Source organism: Podarcis vaucheri, assembly GCF_965113315.1.
Source record: "Podarcis vaucheri genome assembly, chromosome: 8".
NCBI lineage: Eukaryota > Metazoa > Chordata > Lepidosauria > Squamata > Lacertidae > Podarcis > Podarcis vaucheri.
Window position 1 is genome coordinate 3,467,080 of NC_138766.1, and position 25,016 is coordinate 3,492,095.

The 25,016-nt window shown below is 48.3% G+C and overlaps 1 protein-coding gene across 4 annotated transcripts; it reads left to right on the forward strand.

The window, feature by feature from the left end:
* Nucleotides 1-669: 669 nt before the first annotated feature.
* NKX2-2 (NK2 homeobox 2) lies at nt 670-23,277 on the forward strand. Of its 4 annotated transcripts, none has more exons than XM_082234650.1 (3): nt 670-766; nt 11,143-11,844; nt 13,132-13,799. In XM_082234650.1, the coding sequence occupies exons 2-3, from the start codon at nt 11,517-11,519 to the stop codon at nt 13,689-13,691; spliced, it is 888 nt and encodes a 295-aa protein (XP_082090776.1). In that variant the 5' UTR covers nt 670-766; nt 11,143-11,516; the 3' UTR covers nt 13,692-13,799. The 4 variants fall into 4 exon arrangements, with proteins under 4 accessions (XP_082090776.1, XP_082090778.1, XP_082090777.1 ...); XM_082234652.1 differs by lacking the exon at nt 670-766 and adding an exon at nt 22,783-23,277 and having other exon boundaries at nt 10,255-11,844; nt 13,132-13,440; XM_082234651.1 differs by lacking the exon at nt 670-766 and adding an exon at nt 18,561-22,863 and having other exon boundaries at nt 10,255-11,844; nt 13,132-13,440.
* The last annotated feature ends 1,739 nt before the right edge of the window (nt 23,278-25,016 follow it).

Here is a 25,016-nt window from a genome sequence, read left to right on the forward strand (position 1 = left end):
CCCCCAGCCATTTTTGCTTTAAAGTTTAAGCAAAAACCCCTCGAATGCCTTTTCTCCTATGGAAGATCCTCCAGCCAAGTCCCTGATCGCGTTGTCTGTCCTTTCCTACACTTCTTCGAGCTCCATGAGCTGCTGGGTTTTGAGTTATCAAAACTGCACACAATTTTCGAAGTGTAACCTCGCCGCAGCTGCTGTTTTCTCGTTTGCTAATAACTCTTCGAATTGAATTGACTTTTTATTGGGTTGCCATCTCCAGCAATCTTAGCGTTAACCTCGGGAGCTCTTTCCTAGGTGAGTTATCGGTCCCAATTCTGATCTTAACAGTGTGCGCGCGCGCCTGGACGCAATTTTGTATGTACTATTACCAGGCCTGCAACAATTATCAAATGGAATGAGGGTGGTTTTTATAGTCTTGTTTACCCGTCTTTGATCTTTGGACTAAAAACCCCCGGACATCTTTCACCCTTCCGATGCGTGCTTGAGGTGGAGTAGGGGCGTCTACATCGCTAAGGAACCAGGGACGTGACTAGTAATTCCGGGTTAATTAATACGGAGCACACAGAGGTGTGTTCCTGTAGGTGGAGTGCTAGTGTTCTTTTGCTCTCTTCGAGGTAGTAAATACGGAATGAAACGCGTCCTGTGAGACCTAATGCCTGAAGGAAAAGAGGAAAGGCGCAACCGTGCGCTGTAGCCAGGATTACCTCTTCAAGGCTTCCGCTATCAGCATCAAGCGAGTGGGAGAACGTGTGGACTCCTGCTGTCTGGGGTTAGACACTGTGGAACCGAGGCCACCCCCGCCTTCTCTCCGCGCAGCTCCTTTTCCACCACTACCACGGCGGGGGGGAGGGAGCTGCAGCTGGAGCCACCGATGGAAAACCAGTCTTAATCGCTTGCAAAGCGCGCTATCAAAGCTTGAATCAGCATATCTAATGTAAACGAGCTTTCACACATAAATAACGTGCCACATCTGGCCCCTGGAGGTTTTATAGCGCCTTAGCTACCCAGCGATTTATGGGGAGGTGAGCTCGTTAAAAATGGAGGCGGCGGGGGTGGAATTTGGGCAGTGAGCAGCGGACAAGCCTGAAAAACCTCCAAGTTTAGGGGGTGGTTGCGCCAGAGAAGCGGGGAGGAGGCAGAGAAAGCCTGAAAGGGTCCCGCGGTAGTTGTGCTTCCTAGACCTTCAGATCCGGCGGGATCTGAGCGAGGGGCTGCGGCGGAGAGGGAGTGCGCGAGCGGGGCTGGACAGGGCTGGCGGCGCGGCGCGCAGGTCCATCTGCTCAGGAGCAGAGCCGTGGCGGAGGCAGCTGAGAGAGCCATCCAGGAACAGTTGTGTTTGCGCTTCGCACCAATTTATTACCGATGAACATATGGCCAATATTTTGTCCCACGTCATAGAGCGGGAAGCAAAGCAAACAAGATCGCGTCGCTGAGGAGAGAGAGAGAGAGAGAGAGAGAGAGAGCGCAGGGGGCCCCCAGCTAACCCGGCTCGTCAAGAGCTGCTGGCTGATTTGAGACAATGTGAGGGAGCGCAGAGGGAGGAAGGAAGGAGTCCAGGCTTCTGGGGTGTCTATATAAAGCCCACCAGCAGCAGGCTCCGCTTGGACAAACACGCACACACACGCGCACACACACACACAATCACTCGCATCTGCATCTTCCTCGCGCGCGCGAGCCAGCCAGCCCGCGCTCCCAGCAGTTCCTCGCCTCGGCTGGCGGAGCCTTTCCTGACCTCCGCCTCGCCTCTCTCTCGCGCCCGGTTGGCCAGCCAGGCAGGCGAGCCGCGCACCCCCCGCCACCAGGTGAGGCGCTCGGCTTTCTGGAAAGGAAGGGAGAGGGGAGGGGAGGCCTGGGCGCCGCGGCAGCTGCCCCAACTCAGCCAGTCAAGTCGGGGCGGGGAGGACTGAGGTCCGGGGGGTGTTTTGTGTGGAGCGGGGCGCGGGCAAGTCGGTTACCTGGCCGAACAACTTTGGCGCCGGAAAGTGAAGAGACCTGGGCGCGCCTCGGGGCCACGGAGGCGCTTCGCCTGGGGAGAAAAGTCAAGCGACCCTTTGAAGCGACGTGGCCGCGGGGGGTCGCGCAAAGGCGGCTGTGGTTTGGAGGAAGGAGAGGCAACGCGGCGGTGGGGGGGGGGGAGCCAGGGGCCATGCCCTCGCTTGCGGGCAGGTGGTGCTGCCGCCGCCGCCTCTGAAGGAGCTGAGCCAGCGGAGAGCCTGGCTCGAAAGAAGCTCTGGGCTCCCTCGGGCTTCCTCACCTGGCCAAGGGAAGATCAGGTGCTGCGGGGGGAGGGAGGGAGGGAGGGAGGGGCAAGAGGCGGCTTGCAGCCCGAAGGGAGATGCTCGGTCTGAGAGAAGAGTGAGCTTTCTCTACCAGCCGGCTGGCCGCGAAGGGGAGAGCTCCCTCCTTTCTCCGCCCCTCCGGCAGAGTCTCGCGGGGAAGCAAGACCCGCGTTTACCTGCCCGGGGTGCACGCGCCCCTGCGGACGGATGCGCGCGCCCTCCGCGCTGCTTCCTGACAAGTCTGGCCGCCGCTCGGCTCCCTGCCGGTTTTCTCTGAGACCTGGGCGCCTCTTAGTACTCTATGCAGCAACGTGGAGCTCTATTGGTCGGCTTCGCCTGGCTTCTCTTAGGGAGCTGAGCGTAGGGATCCTTCCTGGCTGGGACAGACCGTCTGCTCCGGTCCCTTTCTCAAACGCAGATTATTTTACTAGGAACGAAAAAGGAACTGTTAGGAAAAAGGAGCGGGGGGAGAGACACTTCTCGAGGGAGTCAGCAGAGTTCGCCATAGTATCAGAAATAGTTGAGAATCAGCCGGATGGGATCGGAGCTGGAAATCCCTCTCCGGCAGTTAGTTGACTTTCTCCCGTTTCTTATTATTTGAAAGGAAACCTCGCCTTTCATTTCATTCATTTCTCCCGTTGAGGGGATGCATTTCGGTGCTGCAATGTGGTAATCCAAGAGTTCCCCATCTTTCAACTTTCGCTCGTGTACTTGGTGTGATCATTATTTTCACATATGCCTACCTATTTGAGCTCACCTTAAGAGAACACCTTAAGAGTGTATAAATTGAATATCGCTCGTAAAATCGCTTCAAATATGAGTGAATTTTGAGTGACTGGCTTCCCCTGTCCCCCTACTCACCCGCATTCGAACTACATGTAGAGGACATACAAAGTTAATTCTGATAGCCAAGTGCTTTCAGTTCTGTGTTGCCTAAAGAACGAGAAATCTCTTCTATTCAAATTGTTCTTATCAAAAGCAAAGGGGTGGATCTGTGCAGAGACAGCTCTGAAGGCAAGCTGACAATGTTTAATCTCATTGAGGCACGCTTAATCATTAGAGAGACGCGAACGAATAAAGCTGAAGGATTGGCTGGAGGGAAGGAAGCTTTTAGTTTACAAATAAAACCCTCATAATAGTCTGGAACCGAAAGGATGCCCGGAGGCTAGACTTAGCTTTTGCAGAAAATAATATTTACAGCGGAAAGACGAGTCCGATTTCTACTGCCTCCGTGGAATTATATGGTAACGCCAAGACTCTCCTTTGGTTGCTTATGTAGTTGGTGGAACAACTTAATTTATTATATTAGATTAGATTATTTGGGTATTTCTGTGAAAACCTCATTAAAGTCGCTTTATCAAAGTCCTAACACGTGCCCTCTGGCTTTCTCTCAGCCCGTAAATAACCGATTAGCCTGCAGGAAAGAAAAATCCATGACGTCTATTACAATTTATGACCTTGGGAGATTTTCCGAAAGAATTGGGGAAAGCTTGTTATCAAAGCGAGGGCTGCAGGGGGCGAAAAATTCATAATAACCATCATAATAAAAAGCTCATTTAGATGTAGAGATCCTGAACACAATTTCTTTTTTCTTTTTTCTTTCCCTCTACTATGCGGATGACAAGGAACAGATTGCTTTTTCAGAGCGTTCGGGGGATAACCCACCCCGACAGTGTAGCGATTACTGGCTCTTTTCCTCCCTTCCTAGAACTGTGGAAATATTTGTGTTGTTCTTCTAGTAAGGTGAAGGCAATTCCACCCCATGGACAGCTCAGAACTTTCTCAACCGGAGTTAAGCGAGCTTAATTGGTGGCTTATTCCAAAACCAGAAATTCCTCACTCCAGGAGTCTCCTCTGTACTACCAAAACAATTCCATCCAAGCTTTCTACTTTCAGAATATTTCTTTTAGAGTATACTACTTTGCTATTGTTAGCTTTTCTGACGTCAGTAGCTTTTGCACATTGCTTTTCGGCAAATAAAACCAGAAAAAATGCTGGTTTTAAAATGTTCGGACACGCGCACGTCAGCAAAAGGACAGGGTGGTCTGCAGTCAAATGCAATTGTAAGTTGTCTACTTAGGGGTGGTTCTTGCGCCTTGCGTTTGTCAAATGACGCTTTATTATCAGCTTCAAAAGATGGCACTCATTAATTACCAATCTCTCCCCCAGCCCTGTCCCTACAATACACTTTTAAAACAAAGGCTTACGCGACTTCATTGTTTTCAGGGTGTGTTGCGGAAGTGAATCACTTGAAAACAATAATCATAAGTAGGTTGACTTACATATTACCTGTTATGTATATTTTCCTATTGATTTTAAGTATACCCTATCCTGACACTATACCCTATCCTGAGATAAAACACGCCATTCCCACAACCAAGGCTTTGTGTCTGCCTCCAACTAATCTTCACAAGAAGCGTTAAAGGTGTGGTGTGTTTTTGTCTGCACAGAGCGAATAAAAACATTTTGCTTGCACCTTTGCTCTAATCAAACAATAAACTAATCCACTTGAAGGCTGTTATCTGAGATGGGATTTTGTGATGGGTGAAAGATCAATCATATATACAGTACAGTGCGCTCTCTTTCTCTCTGTCTTTCGGGCGCGCGCGCGCACCCACAAAGAGGTAACTCCTTTTCCTCCTCCAGTCAAAGAAAAACGCACACAAATCAAGGCCAACAATCCTATGCCTCAAGATGAGTAGAAAGACCTTGAACTTTTAAATGGCTGAGAATGCTTCTGTCCACTAGCAGAAGAAGGGGAGACCAAGATAATGCCTTTCGCTCTTTAGCATCAAGGCCAAGAGGAGCCAGAGGAGCCAACTCCTAGTGGCTGCGGTCCCTTCTGCCCCCCTAAAATATTTGAGGGGACCATGGCCCACAAAGTTGGTGCACATTGCCATTGAAATGGTGTACGTTTGCCGCGTCATGGACTCGATTATGTGGGGTGGGGCTTACCTCCCCCCCCCCCTATTTTATTCACGTTGGCAGCCCTGGGGGCGCATCTGGCTGCCTGCAGCATCTTTTCCCCACATCCTGCAGGGTGTGAGGCTTATTAGACTGCATAGTGACCCCTGGCTGGAATTTAACTGTAATCGTTGCAGAGACATATATACCAAACAGCATCACGTCGCTGTTGCTATAAATCTTGACTAGGAATTGATCCTAAAGTGCAGTGTTCATTGAGGACTAAACTTCAGGACCAACCACTTTAACAAATCGAATGGTATGTTATAAGTTTCGTGTCTTCAGATTCCTGGTTTTAAGAGCAAATACCTGCACTGCAAACCTCCGAATTCACCGTAGTTCTCCCGCTGCTGAAGAACCTTGAGTTCTCCTGGCGGTGGGGCGGCTTCCTTCAGCAAGCCCTCCTTGAGCTGTAAGCTCTCGATGTTAGAAGTGCACAAGCAATTTACATGAGTGTGGTGGCTAAGAGGGCCTCTTTCCCTGCTCTTATGCCCTGCAAACTGTTGGCTCCCGTGTGTTGTTGCTGTTGTTTAAATCCCCTTTTCGGACGCTGAATACTTCCTCTAAGCTCGAAGGGTGGTGAAGACCTCGGCAGAAATCAGTGAGCAGGCGGCTGCCTGGTGTTTGAGCTACCTGTAAAAGTAAACAGGTAAACACTTCCTCGCTCCTAGAGGGCACTTGTGCTGAAGTACAAGCACTTACGCTGTGTACACGCACCTCTCCTTTTCAGCCTCTTGTTCAATTGTTCAAATAACCCCCTCCATCCTTTAATTCCAGGGCTTAGGGTTCCGTAGTCTCTGGATGGAGGGGCCTTCCAGGATTCTCAAACTGATGGGCGGGCAGAATCGCCACTCGATTCGCCCTGGGTCTTCAGAAGCCACAACCGCGGGTCTGCCCCACCGCCATTGCCAGATTTATTTGTATTGCTGTCGTTGAGGGAGGTTCAGTAAGTGAGCGCTCATCTGAGGCACGCTATTCCGTAGGAGTTTTCTCGACTGGCGAACAAGGAGACAATGCTACAACCAGATTTCAGCCCTCCGTAATATCTGCAGAGGCCTTTCAAGAAGGTCCCAAGAGCCCCGGTTCATTGCATGCCGTTCTTCCTAGGAATGTCGATTAATGTCATCCTCACCCTGAACCACCCTGGCCAGTCCATTAGACCTCGCATACGCGGAACCGTGAAGGGAAACAGAACAAAACATGCGAATGTAGCCTGGAGAAGAATCTCTATATTCTGACGTTCCAGGTCGGTTTCTCTGGCAGGTGTTTAAGAGCACCGCTTCTCAGCACAGACAGACAGACAGGCTAAATGCCCTTCTGCATAACGCAAGCCAATAGCTTGGTTGGGACGCCAATCTGTGGGACAAACCAGCCCATGAGAAGAAGGAAGGCCTGGGCAACTGGCTGGTGGAAACGACCAAGCAGGGGGTCTGATGAGGACCATTTGTTGTTGTTGTTGTTTAGTCGTTTAGTCGTGTCCGACTCTTCGTGACCCCATGGACCAGAGCACGCCAGGCACTTCTGTCCTCCACTGCCTCCCGCAGTTTGATCAAACTCATGCTAGTAGCTTCAAGAACACCATCCAACCATCTCATTCTCTGTCGTCCCCTTCTCCTTGTGCCCTCCATCTTTCCCAACATCAGGGTCTTTTCCAGGGAGTCCTCTCTTCTCATGAGGTGGCCAAAGTATTGGAGCCTCAGCTTCACGATCTGTCCTTCCAGTGAGCACTCAGGGCTGATTTCCTTCAGAATGGAGAGGTTTGATCTTCTTGCAGTCCATGGGACTCTCAAGAGTCTCCTCCAGCACCATAATTCAAAAGCATCAATTCTTCGGCGATCAGCCTTCTTTATGGTCCAGCTCTCACTTCCATACATCACTACTGGGAAAACCATGGCTTTTACTATACGGACCTTGGCCCACTAAAAGGAGGTCAGAGAAAAAGTCGAGGCCCCCTTTTGAAAGGGAAGAATAATCTCTAGGAATATGAAGTCCTATTTCAGAAGGTCTAGCGGCCTTTCACCGTAGTGGCTAAAAATCTGTCGCACCCTCAGGACAAATCCAACCAGACCTGGGACGCCCTGGTCGTGGACGCCTTTCCTCGGCTTCGCCCCTAGCCTGCCTCCGTCTCTCCGAGTGGCTTCTCCCACCGGCGACAGACTGGGCAGAGATCTTCCTCTGCGACGCTGGCTGCATTTCACCCCTTTAGGCCGGAATGTAGCGTGTCCTCTCTATCCCTACCAGACAGTAGACAGAAGTGGAAAGATAGGAGCGGAACCCCCCTCCCCCAGCGAAGTCCCCCAGGCCTGTGGCCCCCGCCCCCACCTCACGTTCCCTCTCCACTCGAAGGTTTCCGTGGGGCCGAGGAGAGAAAGAGAGAAGTTTTGGGGTGGAAATATTTAACAAAAGGGGGGGAGGTTTTCCTTCCTACTAAGCGATTCCTTTGTTCTTGTGGGCAAACTTGTAAGTAAGTTCTATAGATTGATTTCGGAAGGCGGAGGGCGAAAGTGGTGCGGATGGGAATAGGAATTATGACTTATTGCAGGTCTTTTGTGCACAAAGGAGAATAGCTGGTCACAGTCCAGCTGTGTCGCTCAGAGTGTGTGTGTGTGTGTGTGTGTGTGTGTGTGTGTGTGTGTGTGTGTGCTTGTGTGCTTCTCAATGGCCTATTGTCATCGCCGTTCGAAGGGCGGCTGATTAATGTTCTGCGGGAGCCCTGATTTTCCCTTAGGAAAATATTTGCTTATCAGGTGGCCGGAGGGAGCGAATCTGCCCCGAGCCCATCACATGGGGAGCGTGTGCTCCAGAGTGTAACTCTGCCGGGAGGTCTTTATTGATACAATTCAACAAGTGAGACTTTTATCCGGGTTTTAAAGAAAACGCGCTGCTTTTTTGTTCGCTGTCCAAGCACGGCAAGGGTCCAGGTGGACACTTCCAGCCTCACCTGAAAGCAAGCACAAACAAGGGCGACACAGGGCGGGAAAACCATTTCCCAAGCGCAGGAAGGGCCCACAGGAGGAGGAGGAGGAGGAGGAGGAGGAGGAGGAGAGCAGCAGCAGCAGTAGTTGTTCCTCTGTCTCCACCTCCTCACCTCTCTCCACCCCATCACAAGCTTTGTCTTAAAGAGAAGGGAACAGGAACTGGGGGGGGGGGTTGTATTTTGCTTGTCCTCGGTGGGGTTTGTTGCTGTTAACTGTGCTGCTAACATTTTTGAAAAATCTTGTTCTTTAACTGCGGGTCTTGCCGCCTTGGCCTGGATCCAAAGAGACGGGTTACTCCCCACCCCCTTACGCCCGCCCAAACCTCAAAAAATTACATAACAACCCGGAAGAACAATGAAGGTTCCCCTCATCTCACCCAAGTAAAATTCATGTATTTACTACATTTGCTGCTTAATCCTTCCCTTCATAATCACTGGATTGCCTTGCTGCCTTAAATTACTTGAGTGCATTATCTCAAGTTAGCTCATGTTTTTTAAAATGCGAGGGGGTCACTTTATAGACACGTTTACTATTAACTTGAATAATTCCTGCATGCAAGTCAAATGCCGGCTTTTCATCGCTTTCCCCCCTTCTCAGTATATGCAATAAAAAACTATGCGTATCAATTTAAAATTTAGTGCTTCCTTGAATCGACCTCCGCACACAGAGAGATACACGCACGCACATATACAAAATGTGTATTTTTTATTTTTTAGTCGAGTGAAAAAAGGAGAGGAGCTCGGTCGCATCCACATGAAGGGGCTTTCCTTAATATTGTGGCAAGATTCCGAAATGAATGAAGAGATAGTCCATTGAAAGACGTTGAATGCCATGACAACTCGGAACAACCTCAGATTTATTCCAAACAGTTAGAACACATTGAAAGAGGGCGTCAATCATGTATTATTTCGCCAGTGAAATAAATGCAAAACCTGGTCTAGGACAAAGGCTTCCAACAGAAGCCGGACATTTGTCTACATTTCGCCCATTGTCCGCAGCTTAGCAATCGGTTTGTATTTGTGTTTGCCCCGGTCCGACCACCCAGGATGCGCTCAGGGACTAGCTTTTTTATAATAAAAAAAACACCCGAAACCGAACCATTGTCATCCACATCACATACTAGATGGGAGGCATGGGGGGGGGATGGGACAGGGAGATATAAACTGATAAACCACCATTAATTGCTTCGGAAGGTCTTCGGGGATCGCCCACCTCGCGCTCCAGCACAAACACACCCAGCCCACCTCCGCCCAGTTTCCAAGTCCCAGTTCCAAGCGGTTGAGAAACTCTGACAACTATAGCATCTTGATCGTCTCCGCAAGTGTCAGGGGGCTTTGGGGAGAAGCGGTTTTTACTGGGTGGGGGGCAGTCCTGTTTGATTCCCCTTTTGAAAACCATCCTTCCCCCAAGCCGGCTTTGAAGACCCCAGGAGGATCCCATCCACCGAGTTCTGCTGTGCCCGAAATGTTGCCGTCCGCATCGCCGCCGCCCCCGCAACCCCACCCAGATTCCCTCGGAGATAAACAATGCTGCTGTATTCCGCCTCCAGCCGTAGAGCGAGGGACAGAGAGTTCACTCTTTAAAAGGAGGGGAGAGGGGGGGAGAGTCCCAAGAAAAGGCTACGAGCCGTGAACCTCTGGGGACCAAACTAAGTGGGGGGGGAGGGGAGAACGGAGGGGGAGGGGAGAGTCAGCAGCGGGGGGGGGGAGTTTGGTTCAAGTGAAGACAGAAAATGCTGGGAATTTTCCCATCCACAAGGTTTATTGTCCTTTCAGTGTCCCTAAGATAGGCTATTTAATACTGTCTGAATAAGCAGTAGCATCGTATTCTGGGCACATACATGAGAGAATTTAGGTGCTATTTTAAAAGACGTAAAATTCATTGGTTTCCCTTTTTTAAAGAATGCCTTTGAAATGCGTGCTCCAGCGGGGGGGGGGGGTCTCAAAAATTCCAGTTTAAAACAGAATTGGTTTTGTTTTTGTTTCTTTGCTTTTTTAAAAAAGGCTAGCTCTGGCTTTTACAGCGGTATGCCTTGTTAAACGCAGAAGTAATCTCTCCAGAAAACGGAAGAGTGAAATAAATTAGTCATGTGCAAATAAAAAAAGAAAACACCAAAAAATCGTTCGACTCTATCTAGGAGCTGAATTACCCTATTTATTGCCAGTTTAGCTGATTTCGGAGCAAACTGGAATCAATTACTTGCTGTTTAATTTCTAGCACTCATCCTTAAGCCTCAACCAAAATATTGACCTAGGAGGTTTACATAAGTTGGGCTCTTGCCATCCCAACAACATCTTGTTTAAGGTAACCACTAATTTGAATAGATTCCCCATTTCTGTCTTTTCTTTGCACTTTCTTCTTCTAAAAGTGGCGGATTTAGCTCAAGCCACTGTAAAACAGTCAATTTTCTAGCTTGCTTGAAAAGAAAGAAGGAAGACAGAGAAAGAGAGAGAGAGAGAGAGAGAGAGAGAGAGAGAGAGAGAGAGAGGCAGCTTTATGTCAGCAACGAGAATGGGAAATGAATACAAAATCGGGTTAGAGATGGTAGTGATGGTTGTTGCGGGGGTGGGTTAAAAAAAACAAAACCAGAGGCAATTTGTTAAAATGTACTTTCAAGTATGTGGAATATCTGGCTACTTGCAGCTCCTTTGTATGTAAATACTGTGGAGAAAAGGCCCTCCCCATCTTTGTAATTAATTGACACGTTATACCACTCATCATGTGCTACAGCACCAATGGTGGAGGCTCGCATCCCCCCTCCCAAAAAACCCCGCAATTTCACATCTGCAAACACTGTCTTCATCCACTTGACTCCTAAGACCCGCCCACACGTGGCCAACCTTTTGCGTTTTTAATGCATTTCTCTCTCCCCCCCCCCTTTCTCTCTCTCTCTCTCTCTCTCTCTCTCTCCCTCCTCTCGGCAGGTTCATGTGCTGGGACCAACCTTATATGGGCTGCCCGTCTCAGCTATGGCTTGTTTTTTTCGAGGAGGCACCGTCAGCGCGCTGTGCTTAAAGCAGACCCTCAAGTAAACGCACGTTGGCATTTTTCCTGGAGTTACAAAGTCTTGCGGAAGCCCCGCCAGTTGCCCCCTTGTGCTCCGCGGCTCTTAGCAGCCAAGCCCGAAAAGCGCAGATATTAGATGCTGAAAGACCGCCGCTGATTTTTGCCCTCCTCCTCCCACCACCTCCACCCCCCCCTCCGCCTCCTCCGCCGCTGCCACCGCGTCCCCTCTTTTATTCCAACCCAACACCCCCCACTTCCTTCTTCTCTCCCCCCCTCCCCCCCCAACCGGTGTATGTTTGGCGAAGCAAGAGGACTGACAATCTGGTCCTTCAAAGTTTCCTGCCTCAGATTTGCCCGGAATATGTCTCTGACCAACACAAAGACCGGCTTTTCTGTAAAGGACATCTTGGACTTGCCTGACACCAATGACGAAGACGGATCCATCGCGGAAGGGGGCGACGAGGAGGCGGAGGGGCCGGAGCCCCCCAAAAAGCCCGGGGTTTTGGGGACAACCGCCTTGGACTCTGTTCAGACGCTACCTCTGAAGAACCCATTTTACGACAATACCGACAATCCCTACACGCGTTGGCTCGCCACCACCGAGAGCATCCAGTATTCCTGTAAGTAGCCCAACTTACACTGGGGACCCCGCTCTTTGTGAGTCTCTCGCCCTCGCCAGGAGCCCGGATGAGGCCGCGCGGCTTCTCCTCCGCTCCTCTCCCCTCGCCAAAGTCCTCCTTTTGCTGTTGTGTGTCGTGCGTGTTTTAACTTCTTCTTGGAAGTGACGGGAACAAATGGGAGATCTGGGTTCTTTAATTACCTGAACCGAGTCAAAATAATGGCTTTCAATCCTTGTTTGAGAAAGAATAAAACTCCAGTCTGAAAAGATTTTAAAATGTGCCTTCCAAAATTCTCCCAGCCACCCAGCCGTGTTTCTTCACACACACACACACACACACACACACACACACACACACACTCCCGCTTCCCCTGAATCCTTCTTTCTACTTCTCTAACCAACAGAGTATGCTTTGTGGGGAAATTTTGGATGGCTTTGCTTTAGACGTTTGTAAACCGTCCCATTGGCTGTGCTGGATCAAAGAATGGCTTGTTGAATTATCCTTTAAAAATCAATCCACGTAGCCCAGAAAGAAGAAGTCCGTTTTGTTTGTTTGTTAAAGGAAGAGACCAAAGTCCAAACGTTGTAAAAAGCGGGGGCGGGGGGCTCCAGCGGGATATTCTCCTGCGCAACACTGCATTAAAATGATTGGGAGCTACGCAAGACCGCTGTGGATTGCGCCAAGATTTTTATGGTGACCATGGTCTGTCTATATCTACAAATCCTTATCTCTTACTATTTCTGTACTGTGTTTCCTAACAGATTTATTAACATGGCATATATAGTCACCTTGTTTTGCCTCTATGCTTTCTATTTGTGTTTGTAATTTTCCGAGAGGGAAAGAAGATTAAAACGCACAGTCGCCTATACCTCACATGGGGAAGGAGAATGTGTGGCTGTGACAAACACGCATCAGATAGAGATGTTTCCAACAACACACACTTAATCCAAAGGGCTGTTAGGCACTTAGCTGTCCCATATATGCAGAACTAAAGTGGGGTTTCTCTGTTGCAATTTGTTGTACCTTTAGTCTTGGTGAATCTCCCTTTGGAGACCCAGAGGCTCATTTCTTATTGAGGATGAGGGTGGGCGTCCCAAAACGAGCGGGTTGCAAAGGACCCCCGTCACTTTCCTTTCTCCGGGTTGGGAAGTTGAGAAGGAGCAGCGCCCGGCGGGTCACCAAGAGGGTGAGGGTGGGGGGGGATCCTGCGATCCTGCTCGCCTGTCTGCCTAGCCGGCCGGCCGGCCGCCTTTCTTCTGATCTGCTTCTTTTGTGGCTTCCCCTCAGTGCACGGCTTGGCGTCCAGCAACTCCCAACAGGACTCGGCGTCCAAATCTCCGGAGCCTTCGGCGGACGAGTCTCCGGACAACGACAAGGAAACTTCGAGCAACGGCGACTCCGGCAAGAAACGGAAACGGCGGGTGCTTTTCTCCAAGGCGCAGACTTACGAGCTGGAGAGGCGCTTCCGGCAGCAGCGGTACCTGTCGGCGCCCGAGCGGGAGCACCTGGCCAGCCTGATCCGCCTCACCCCGACGCAGGTGAAGATCTGGTTCCAGAACCACCGCTACAAGATGAAGCGGGCCCGGGCCGAGAAAGGTATGGAAGTGACTCCTCTCCCCTCCCCGCGCCGGGTAGCCGTGCCCGTCTTAGTCAGGGACGGCAAGCCGTGCCACACGCTCAAGGCACAGGACTTGGCTGCCGCCACCTTCCAGGCGGGGATCCCCTTCTCAGCCTACAGCGCCCAGTCTCTCCAGCACATGCAATACAATGCCCAGTACAGCTCGGCCAGCAACCCCCAGTACCCCTCAGCGCACCACTTGGTACAAGCCCAGCAATGGACTTGGTGAACTCTCTCTAGAGCCACAGAGACTCCAAGGAGAAGGATTCCAAATCAGTCCGGCTGCGGAAGGAGGGTGCGCGCGCGCGCGCGTGTGGACGGGTCAAGACTGAGATTCCGAGGCTGGGGTGGGGAGGGGGTTTCCTTATTTGGGGGCGGGGGTCAGTTTTCATTATTTTGGTCGTTTTGTGCGCCATGTTTACAAGGGGGGGGATACGCCGTTGCTAGTGGTCCTGTCTACCTACAACTACAGATTTTAAAAAAATAATAAAAAACGATTAAAAACTGAACGCTTTTGTGGTTTTTGTAAAGTATGTTTGTGTGCCGTAGAAGCTGTTGTCAGCTGTATATTAACCAAGGAGCGAGTAATTTAAAAATAGAACGTTATTTCTCATTTATGCAGAGATATTTATGGTCATGTATAAAATTCTGGCCACTATTAGCACTTCTACTTTTATTTTATTTAACGGTAAACCTATTTAGTGATTGTTGACATAAATTCAGGCCGGCCTTTATTTTTGGTTTGTTTCTGATTGGATAGGAAATTCCCTCCCCGTGGCGGGGGGGGGGAGCGCGCGCGCGCGTGTATATATGTATGTATACACACATACGGAATGATAAAGTATCCATATAAATATACATGTACAAATCCGAACAGAAAACTAGGAGATTTTGAGACTTTTATAAGAATTTTAATCAGAATGCTGTGTTTTGTTTTGTTTTAAATTCACATTAAACGGAACGCTTTTGTTGTGGTTAAACATTAAGTTAGCCTCTCTCGTTTTTCTTTTTCTTTTGTTAGTAACGCTGGGACAAACTCTGAGGAAGGGGCTCCTGCTGGAAGACACAGCAGAGAGGGAAGCGGGTGGGTCTCGGGTTTGGATCCTGGCAGGGGCTGTGGGAAGAGGCCTAAGCGCCTTGCCAGCGAAGTTTGCCCAGGGCTTGTGCGCCGTAGCCGGAGGAGGACTCGGAGTCTCAGAACTCTTGAGGACGAGGACAGAGGCAGGAACGGGGCCTCCCGCCCTCCCTCCCTCCCCACCCCCGGCCCAAACTTTCTTCAATCTGAAGCTGAATATAATCTCGTCCTCTTTGCCTTCCGCCTGCTCAAGTTTATCTACTTGAGATACTAATAAGGAGATAAAGTGACGGGTGGAAATGAAAAATCAGCCTCCCCTCTGCCCCTCCCCCCCATCCTCCCGCAGCCTCATTTAAATGTAAGAGTGCTCCTTCAAGATGAGAAGCTTTTGATTCTAATAGCAATTCAATGGCGTTTACTTTCTCAGCTGCGTTGAGGTTGGTTACTTCGAAACTGGAAGTCCCGCCGCGAGGTTCCCTTCCGCGACTTCTCGCCATGTCTTTGCGACTTTGGCGAGGAAGGCCAATGTTCACACGTCCACGCAGACGAAACCGCGGGCTGCTTCAGGGTCTTGTTTTGGGGGGCATCTGAACCTCAGTAAGGTGTGGTTTTTCTGCTCCCCTCCTGGGCAGGGAAAGACATTTTAGACATTTAGACAGTGGGAATTGTTTGGAGCCGCTTAATGAGGTGAAGCGTGCCTGATGGAAACGTTTTAAGACCCCAAAGACCTTCCTCTTAAGAGGAGACCGTGAGCACGTCCATTTCGTATCCGGAAGGAAGAAAGAGAGATGGGGACTTAATTCGGATCGGGTGGTGCTTGATACAAGCTGAAAGCGTTAGCTGACAGGTTATCCGGGCCGCTTGTCTGCTTTGCCCGAAGAATGCGATTTGAAATCAGGCCCGTCGAAAGCACTTTCACATGTCAATGCTGCGCCATGTCGGAGACTGTAGCTCTTTTCCGAAGCTCAGCAAACAAGTGGATCCAGAGAAGGGGCACCCTGGGCACGGAGAGCGGTCCCCGTGGAGCCTCCGCCAGAGCTGGCCACGTTTCAACTCCGCATCCAAAGCAAACACAATTATCTGGCGCCGAGATCTCTTTCTGCTGCAGCCTTCGCTCGCCTCTCGGAGAGGCTGGGGATTGAGCGAGCCAGCCTTCGACTGCTGCACTCGAGGGCCCGCCGCCAACTCTGAGGCCAAAGCAGATAATCTGCCTCCTTTTCTGGGGTGGCTTCTCTGCTAGTCTCTCGCAAAAGAGCAGTCCGGCCGTGGACCAGCTGCAGCCTTCTCTGTGGGGCAGCCCATTTGGGATTGGGGCCGTCGAAACTGCCTCCGGTGGGCTGGCAGCTTGTCCCTCGAAGCTGAGTTTGCTTTTCGGGGTGGGGGGGGAGGAAGGAGCCTTTTCCCCTGCTAGGGAGGGTCTTTATGGGAGCTCACCTGCTCCTTCTGTCCGACTTGCTTTCACCCAGTTGCAGGCCTGCTTCAAGCCCCGATTTCAGACTGGACTCCTAGATAGAAACCCAATATTTAGAACTGACCTATCGTGGTTCACATTCAAGCGCACCGTCCCAGTGAAATGCTCTCTTTCCCCCTCTTTTCAAAAGCAAACCTTCCACCCAGAGCAGGGGCGGTGTGTTTGTGCGCGGGCGCGGGCGTGTGGAGTGCGGGGAGCCGCTGTCTCTCCGGTCTCTACTAAGTCTATCAAGCTGGCGAAGTCTTGTGTGGCCCTAGCCCCCAGTGGCCTTCCATTTCACACGCCGGTGGTGGCGCGGGAGTTTGGGGTAGTCTATCTTTGCACAATATACAGTACCCATCACAAAACGGCACAATAAGGGAGGCTGGGAGTTGAGGATGTTAGAGGCGTGCATATTAAGTTGGGGTGGGGGAAAGAAAAGAAAGCCACGGAAGGGACAGAGAGGGGGGAGAGAACGCTTTCCCTCCCCCCTCTCTTCTTCTTTCCCTTGTTCTTCTCGGGGTGCGGGGGTGTGCGTGTGTTTAAATGCAATTCATCAATTGGCGTATCTGGAATGAGCAGAGCACCCCCGAGTCAGGGGGAACTACCTCGGGTTTTGTTCCGCCTGTCAGTTGGTGCCATTGTGAGCCACGTTGCACATGCCGTATTCCATATGGACAGCTGGGCCGGGAGGGGGCAGAAAGGGACCTTCACAAAACCCAAATTGTATCCGCCTTTCAAAACCGGTATTGTTGTCTGTGAAAGGAAGACGAATTAAAAATCCGTGCTATATCTATTCGAAGAAGAAGAAGAAGAAGAGTCCTTTCCCTCCCTCTTCTTGAAAGCAAACATGGCCTCTTTTTTTCTCTAGAGTCTACTGAAAATATGCCTCTAGTTTCACAGACAATTAGGTTCTCTGTGTTTTAACACAGAGGTTAAAACAAAAACTCAGCCATAAAATTACTTTTTTAAAAAAGGTTGGTTTTATGCCTCCCTATCCCCCCCCCCACACACACCCTGTCCATCCTAATTGTAGTTCCTCTGGCTGCCTGTCTAACTGTTTAGCTGGCTGTTTAGCTCGCTGAGCTGGGCCGAGAAAACAAGGAATCTCATTCACGAGGAGATGTGATGTTATGCAGAGACTCCTCAGATCACAACTGGATACGGTTGCTGCTGGCTGCTGCTGGCTGATAATATATGTGTGTGGTTCTCTGCCCTCCTCCAGAGAGATCGAAAACCAGCCCCATGCTGTCTAGAATGACCACAGGAAGTTCTCTGGAGGACGACTGATGGACATCATCCAGGCAAATTTAAGCGCTTGTAAGTCCCACTGATTTCACGGGGAAAGTTAAGCATTTGCTTATATCTGCCCTTTGGAAATCGATAAGATTTAAAGGTGCTTAATTTTGTGCTTGAGTCGTGCCTTTTTAATCACAGCTCTTAGGGTAATATAGCAGGCCATTGCGAAAAATCGGTACACCTGGGGTTGTACCTCTTACTATGTTATTCTAACATCTGTCTTTCTGTCTATCTAGGGAAGCCAGGGCGTTTCTGGTTTAGTACCCTCCTCCTTAGTATACCGGGGTGTGGTTCTCAAAAATCACTGATGATACGCTTTTATTCCAAACCTGCAGTTCTTCCTTAGCCAGTCAGTTTCTTCCGAGTCACCAACGGCCAGGACGCAGCATGCATAGTTACGCCGTTTGACGGTGGCAATCCAACCATATCTATTGGGAAGTAAATCCCATGGAGACCAACAGGCCTTGTTTCCTGGTAAATCTGAGTAGGCTCGGAGTGCGAATACTGCTTAAACTGGGGTGATTAAGCGCTTGCTTAACTTTCCCACTGAAAGCCACGGTACCGAACAAGAAGTAATGCCATATTGACAATAACGATTGACTCGCATTCCAAAGGACGCCAGTTTGCGAAACCAAAACAAGCCTCTTTCCCGCCTCCTCGGTTCCTCAAAAGGGGCTGTGTGTTTTCGCGGCTCGATCGGCCCCACCAGCCCAGCCTCCTCGAAGGAAAGCGCATTTTTCGGTATTTCAATAGAAACGCCGGAGCGAAATCTTTGTGTTCATTGGTTAAGCGGTCGCTGTTGCTCAATAGGTTTCTGAAGACAATGGCAGGAGGCAATTTGAAAGAACTACCGCGGGGGAAGGGAGAGAAAGAAGACAATGAAAAAATGTTCTGTGCATTTGAAAACTGATGGATTGTTCCTGGAGCTGCAGGTCTCTGCGCGCCTGTTCCTGAGCACTGGAGCGCCTCTCCTACCTAAGCCGCCTCCTCTCTGAGCCGTTTTCTTCTACTCTCCCCCCCCCCCGCCTCATCGCTTTCTCTCCCGCATCCCGTCACTGGAGTAGCTATTTAGGGAGAATCAGCTAACCTGATAATGAGCTGAAAAACCCCTTTAAGCTCAGGAAATAACCTACTTTCATTACCTATTGACTGTAAGGCTTAGTTTAGACCTGGCGTGGGATTTTTTTAAAGGGTCTTTTCAAGAGGCCTGGTCAATGAGAAGCTAATCCAATATTTACAAAGTATAAAGACAATTCTCAATTGTATTTATGAAGGACCGATCACCGTGCGATTACTTGGAGGAGGTGGAGAGGAGAAGGCAGAAAGGAGGGGAGGAAAGCAAACTCTCGGTTGGTGGCAGCAGGTTGGAGGCCTCACCCGACACCCCCGCTCCAGCCTCCACCCGCCACCCCGAACTTCCTGCGCGGGGCCCAGCTCAAGAAGCGCGCGCGCGGAGCGATGTAGCAGCAGATACTCGTGAAGTGTTGGTGTGTATTAGATATTGTATTGAGCAATATTTCAGGAAATATGTACTTGTGGCGTCCTGAGAGCGACACTCTTGCTCTGTCGATAAATCAACTCGCTTTATCCCAGCATCTGCAAATAAACTCTCTCTCATCTCCCCCATCAAAAGAAAACAATTTAGTTTTATTGCTTTATTTCTCTCCTTCCCTCCCTCCCTCTCTTCCTCTTGGAGGCCTTCTTCGATTATAAACGCTGTTATTAATAAAGCTAGCTAGGCGAGCTTTAATCGCTTACAATCGGGCGAGGAGGAGGCGGGGGAGCAGCGGGGGAGGAACAAGCGTCAGGCCCCGGACGAGTCTCTCTCGTTTACTGACACGCTTTCGCCACAAGGGGTCACTAGAGCCCTTCATTTCTGCACCGTGGACTCTCCACCCCCGCTGGAAATCCAGAGCCGGCATAGATGTACCTTTTAGGATTTAAAATGTTGGTCACAGGGGATGGATAGAAAGAGTTTGTTATTTTATTTATTTCAGCACTGCCGAAGTTGGTGTCCGAAGTTTCTAAGCGCCCGGGACGTGCTATGTCTGAATCCAACTATTTTATTTGGGTTAACAATGGTGCAGCCACTCAAAAGTATAATCTTCATTTTCTGATCTGTTATCTGCTCCGGGGCGTAGCCAGGATTTATTTTTGGGGTGGAAGCTTTAGGGGGAGGCAGAACCAAGTTATCTGCAATGCAACTGGTTAGTTAAGTATTGTTTTATTTATTTGCTTAATCTAGGCCTGCCTCCTCCTGGCTACGCCCATGTATCCTCTCCTGTCAAATAAGAGGGCGGCTGCTTTTTTGTTTCACTCCGTGCAATTCCGGAATAAAATAAAATAAAATAAAATAAAAACGCTGCAATGGGGTTGTCAACTTCCTTCACCACAAAGCAAACGAAATACGTTCTTCACTTTAATTCACAAGCAAGCATAATAGTCCGCCCATGGCTTGAGGGGAGCTCACTGTCCATTATCTGACCCTTTGGCGAAGCAGGGCCAGAACGTGGCTTGGCTGGAAACGAAACATCGGCACTCGGTGATGAAATTCTATCTATTCACATAGAATGACCAGACCACTTGCCTGCTTTGGGGAGGAGGCAGCTGGAATTCACATTGAATGCCAAGGGTCAGTTTTAATTTTGGTTGTGTGCAGTGCAGTCAGGCAGCTTCAGTCTCTAAACGTAATTGTCTTATGGAGGTGGGTGCTCTTTAGATGATAATGTGTCTTACTTCACTTCAAAATGTGATAAGCGACAGCATGAGCGGGGTTTTTCCGATGCTGTTCTTACTTGTGTAGAACCGCATTCAAAATGCAGGCTAACTTTGGGGAGAAAAGAAGGCTCCAGCATTGTCTGGATGATCCATTTACCAAAAGCATGAATCTATGAAAGTGTGGAGCAGTTGGTTGTGTGAATTATCTCCAGCAGACTTCATAGCACACAAACCAGGCATTTTTTGCTTGTGGTGGTGAACTCACATCCAGGCTGCACATAAAGTCAATGCCTGGAAGATTTATGCCTGTGAGCTTCAGTGTGCAGAAACTGTCGCAGGTTTCTAAGGGGACTTTGCAGAGTTGTACATATAAAATGAATCTCAAGGTTGAGAGGACAGCAGAATCTTGGTGGTGACAGTGGCCCTGGATGAAGATGTAGATAATTGTTTGAATCAGATGCACCCAGTGGGGGTCATCTGAGCACTGTCAGGCAACATCCAGATGTACCTCTGTAGCACAGATAGTCGTCATCATCCATGCATTTTATGTGTAAGAGCCATTCTACCCACTAAACGGAATGATGCAGTAGACTGAGGAGGTGGGAGATTCTGGAATGTACCACTTCAGGCCTCAGGAGGGGGGATCATGTTTAACAATGCTCATCTGTGTTGAAACAAAACCTCTCTTAGTACAGCCGTTTCCTGAAGGCGCCAACTTCCTGCATGCAAAGAGTTTTTTAATGTGAGGATTGGGGTTTTTTAAAATAAAAAAATGGCACGCACACACCCCAACTGTAGTCTGAAATAATGCAATCCAGAATTCTACCACCTCGATCAATCTCATTCTTTGTGAGAACAACTGTGAGCTCTTTTTAATCAGAAGACTACAAAGAGGCTGTGTGTCAGTTTCTGGGTGATGCTTGAGTACTGCCCCATGAACAAGAACAGATTTAGTTATTCCATGATGTTATTACTCAGGGTTAATAGATGGAACAGTGATTAATATATTCCCAAGTGGTCAGGGGAGAGTAGGAGTAACTGCCTTTCCATCTCTCATTAAGACCACCTAACTTTAAATTAACGTCCTTTCTCATTTATAAAGCAAAGAAGTCCCCAGAACAAAAATTATTAATTTGAGTAGAGAGAGATTATCATAGAAAGCTGGTCTCTTTTTTCTTTTTTCTTTGTGTTGCCCCTGTAGCAGCAATCCTGTTCAAGATTCCAGCCAACAAGATAAACCCTTTTCTCGAATACTCCATTCCATCCTCCTCCTCCACCATTCTAACTGCCAGCATTTCATGCCCACTGAGCATGCACAGTGAATTTTCCCTGAGTATGCTGATGCTGTGGATCTCCTTGGGGATTTTGCCCATTTTGATTGCATAAGGGTCCACACTCAAATAATGATGTTAGCCTGCCTCTCCACCTTGCAAAACTGTAGTAAGGGTTACTGAGATACACATGTGAGGCCTAGAATGTTCTATGTGCTACCAATGCTTAGCATGGGTCTAAGAATAAAGGAATAGGTTGTCTCCTTACACCCCACTTGTATAACAGAATACACTAACTTCTCTCTTTTTAAAAATGTCATTCCCGTCTTGTTCTGAATCAAGAAGTATGATGCATGAGCCTGTGGCTTTGTTTTTATCTGTTAAAATGATCTGAAAGGGGGAAAGGGAGCAAAACTGTAACCAACCACAGAGAGGCGCTATTGGATAAGAAGAGGGCATCAAAAATAGTGCAGCATCTGATCCGAGACAGATTTTTGTGCCATTTGGTATCCTATGTGAAATGAAGTTGTATTACCCAGGGGTATACCAGGGGTTTTGAATGACCTCCTGGGGGCAAAGTTTGCTTGAGTTGCCTCAGAGCCCTTCACCAAAGTGGGAAAAGGCACTGGCTGCTTAAATGTTGGATTTATCATCTATGCACCTGAGAGCAAGATTTGCCAATGCCTTTTGCTTATGCTCAACCTCCCCAGAGAGGAGCCAAATGTGAGATGATACAATTTCTTTGGAGAAAAACTGAGATATGCATGCAAAAGTGATCCAACGGTTCATCCGTCAACATTCCTACGAAGAGAACCAATTTCCTCAACATGGGGAACAGGACAGGTAATATTTTGAATCCAGAAGGCCCTAGGGCTCAGTTTCTGGTACCTCTGGTTAAAAGGATTTCAAGTGCCAGGTTTGGACAGTCTCAGACCTTGAGCCCCATTTCAACAGATGGGCCCGTGATCTAACTGAACTTCAAAGGCTCAACAGTCTATTGTCATCAAAAAGCACAAGGCTCTTGCGTTAAAGTTAGCCCATAAATGTTTGTGAGGCTCCTTCGGACGTGCTTGGTCATCCTTTACTCTGATGGACCCTGGAATTGGATCAAAGCATCCCTGTGGTGAAAGTCAGAGAAGTTCCTGCATGTGCCTGGGATTTGGAGGGGTCACATGCCCAGACGGGGGCAAGAGGAAACTTGCTTGCTATATGTGATGGTATTCTGTGTCTGGCATTAGATGACTGATAGTATTCAATGGTATTTAACATTTTACAGTTGTTGGCATTGTTCAGTTTTTGAAAATTCATACCCAGCACCTGCCAATACCAAAACAGTCCCAGGCTGCCAATAGGTAAGATCTTGAATTCTGAATAGAGAATTTCACATCCATATTTTTAATTTGAATTTAAATCTGATGTGTTTCTTTCAAAATTTAAATGGGAAAACAACAATTGTAATTATTCATTCAGCTTCAGGTATAAGCAAATCATTGTCTCTCTGTACCAGTTTTCAGATGGAGCACGGTCCAAGTATTGGAAGAAATGCATTCTCTGGCTTCCTCCTCCAGCAGTGACAGAGATTGGCTGCCAATAAAAGTCTTTCCCAATCTGATTTATCTACCCTGCAATATCACAGAACACACACTTGATTTTTTAAATTTGTGGTCTTTGTCCTTTATTGTATAAATACTTGACAATTCTGTATGTTTCTTTTGTTTAAAGAAAAAAGCCAAAACAAATTATTGTAAAAAAATCTAATGCCCTTTTCTTGTAGAGCAATGCCTTAGCAGTGAGTAATGCATTCCTGTGATTTGCTCCTTCCCTCTGCAGAAATTGTGTCCTACTGAAGGTTAAGGATACTCACCTGAAAACTCATCTGTCATACAGAGAGGTGTTTATTTGAAATGTTGCATAATGTGACTGTATCACATATTCCTAGTAAATGAATTGTTACATGGCAATCATCAAATCAGGTCCTTAGAATAAAGAATCTCACTGAGAAGACAAAAAATATTGACAACCAGTAGCTCACTGTGAAATAGTGTTTGTGCTGTATCTGAATGGCAGGAACACCCGGCTGGGTAAACAGATGCGGAGTAAGCATAGGACACCTCTCATGGTCAGGGAAAGCTTTCTGGCTGGATTTCCCCATATAAACAGCAGGTGGAGTTGGCATCTGTGTGGGTTCTTTCCAACTCTACAATTCTATGATTCTGCAATTCTATGATTTCGTCTACAAGCCTTCTTGATTCCTCTAAATATGAGGCTTCCTTATGCTGTTTCAGATCTTCTAGCTCAGCTTTCAAACATCTCTACAAAAGGTATTTCCCAGCCTCACTGCCTGAGATCCTTTTCACTGAAAATAGCTAGAATTTAATATTGGACTGTTCTGTGCACAAATCTCCACATCTGAAGTGTGGACACTCCTCCCAGATGGCAGGAACAGAGAAGTCATCCACCCAAGTTCACATACCATGATCCTGCAGATGTAATCTATTTAGGGAATGAATTATCCGCAGAATCCCGGCCTTGGTCTTTCTAAGGAAATCCAGCAAAAGGAGCATCTTTGGGAAACAGGGTACCACTCCCTAGCTAACCTTATTTCTGCACATACACCCCTCCCCTAACCAGTCCAATACATTTTCTCTCAGGAGGCAAAGGCCTGCATGACGGCAGAATCTCCATATGCACAGTAGGACAAAGGGTTCTGTATCTTCCAGACCTCAGTGACCTGTTTACTTTATTCTATAGCACCATGGCTGTGCAAGAGAGTTTTGGCAGGCACAGCTTATAGATGAGCGCAGACAGAGAAAGTGCTACACACCATGTTGCAGAACAGGAGTCCTGCCTTCCTTTCCATCAAGTCACCTTCACCTCCCCTACAGGTTGCAGATGTTGGATGGTTTTAGATGAACAGGAGAGTATATTTTATTTATTAATTATCCTTCATCTTCTTACTTGTGTAAGAATGCAAATACCTATTTCAGCAGAATTAAAAATCCCATCCCTGCACAGCTTATCTTTAGAAGCTTTTAGAGACAAGGTTGTTTAACCTAGAAGAATTATGATATCCAATGATGCTTTGGCAGACTTGGATCATCTCCCTTTTATGTTTCCCTCTCAGACTGTTTAAAGAAACAAGAAACAAGATTTACTCACAATAAAATACTTGTCAGGATTCAAAGAGATACAGGCTGGCAATAATCCTTAAAAGTTACAGAAGTCTATAGTTCAATTCAAAATGATGTGTGCTTCTTTGAGGAGACCACAGACAACTTTATCCCATCATAGGTAAGAAGAATGTGCAGTGACAGGAAGATGAAGTTTTCTATTGTTCTCCTTCCTACTACAAAAGTTTAGAGGTTGTGACATCATATAGTCCCGTTTATGGCTCTCTAGAAATCATGCATCTGTGGTTTTGGCTGCAGATTCTCCCACAGGAGAGCCTTCTTTCAATTACTGGGATAGTAAATGAAGGTGTCTAGCCAATGCCTGGGTCTGTTGTGAGTAGAGGCTCTACAGTGGCTGAGATTGATACCAGGACAACCTACCATGAACTAACTAACTAACTAACTAACTAACTAACTAACTAACTCTCACTCACTCTCACTCTCACTCTGTATCTCTCTCTCTCTCTCTCTCTCTCTCTCTCACGCACACACGCAAACGAACACATGTTTGTGCGTGCGCGAACACACACTGTGTGACACCCCAGCAACCTATTGTGTTTCAGTTCCCTTC

Coding starts and splice junctions, on each gene's coding strand:
- NKX2-2 (XM_082234650.1), top strand. CDS start 11,517: ATGTTTGGCGAAGCAAGAGGACTGACAATCTGGTCCTTCAAAGTTTCC. Junction 11,845..13,131: donor CGAGAGCATCCAGTATTCCT/GTAAGTAGCCCA, acceptor GCTTCCCCTCAG/TGCACGGCTTGGCGTCCAGC.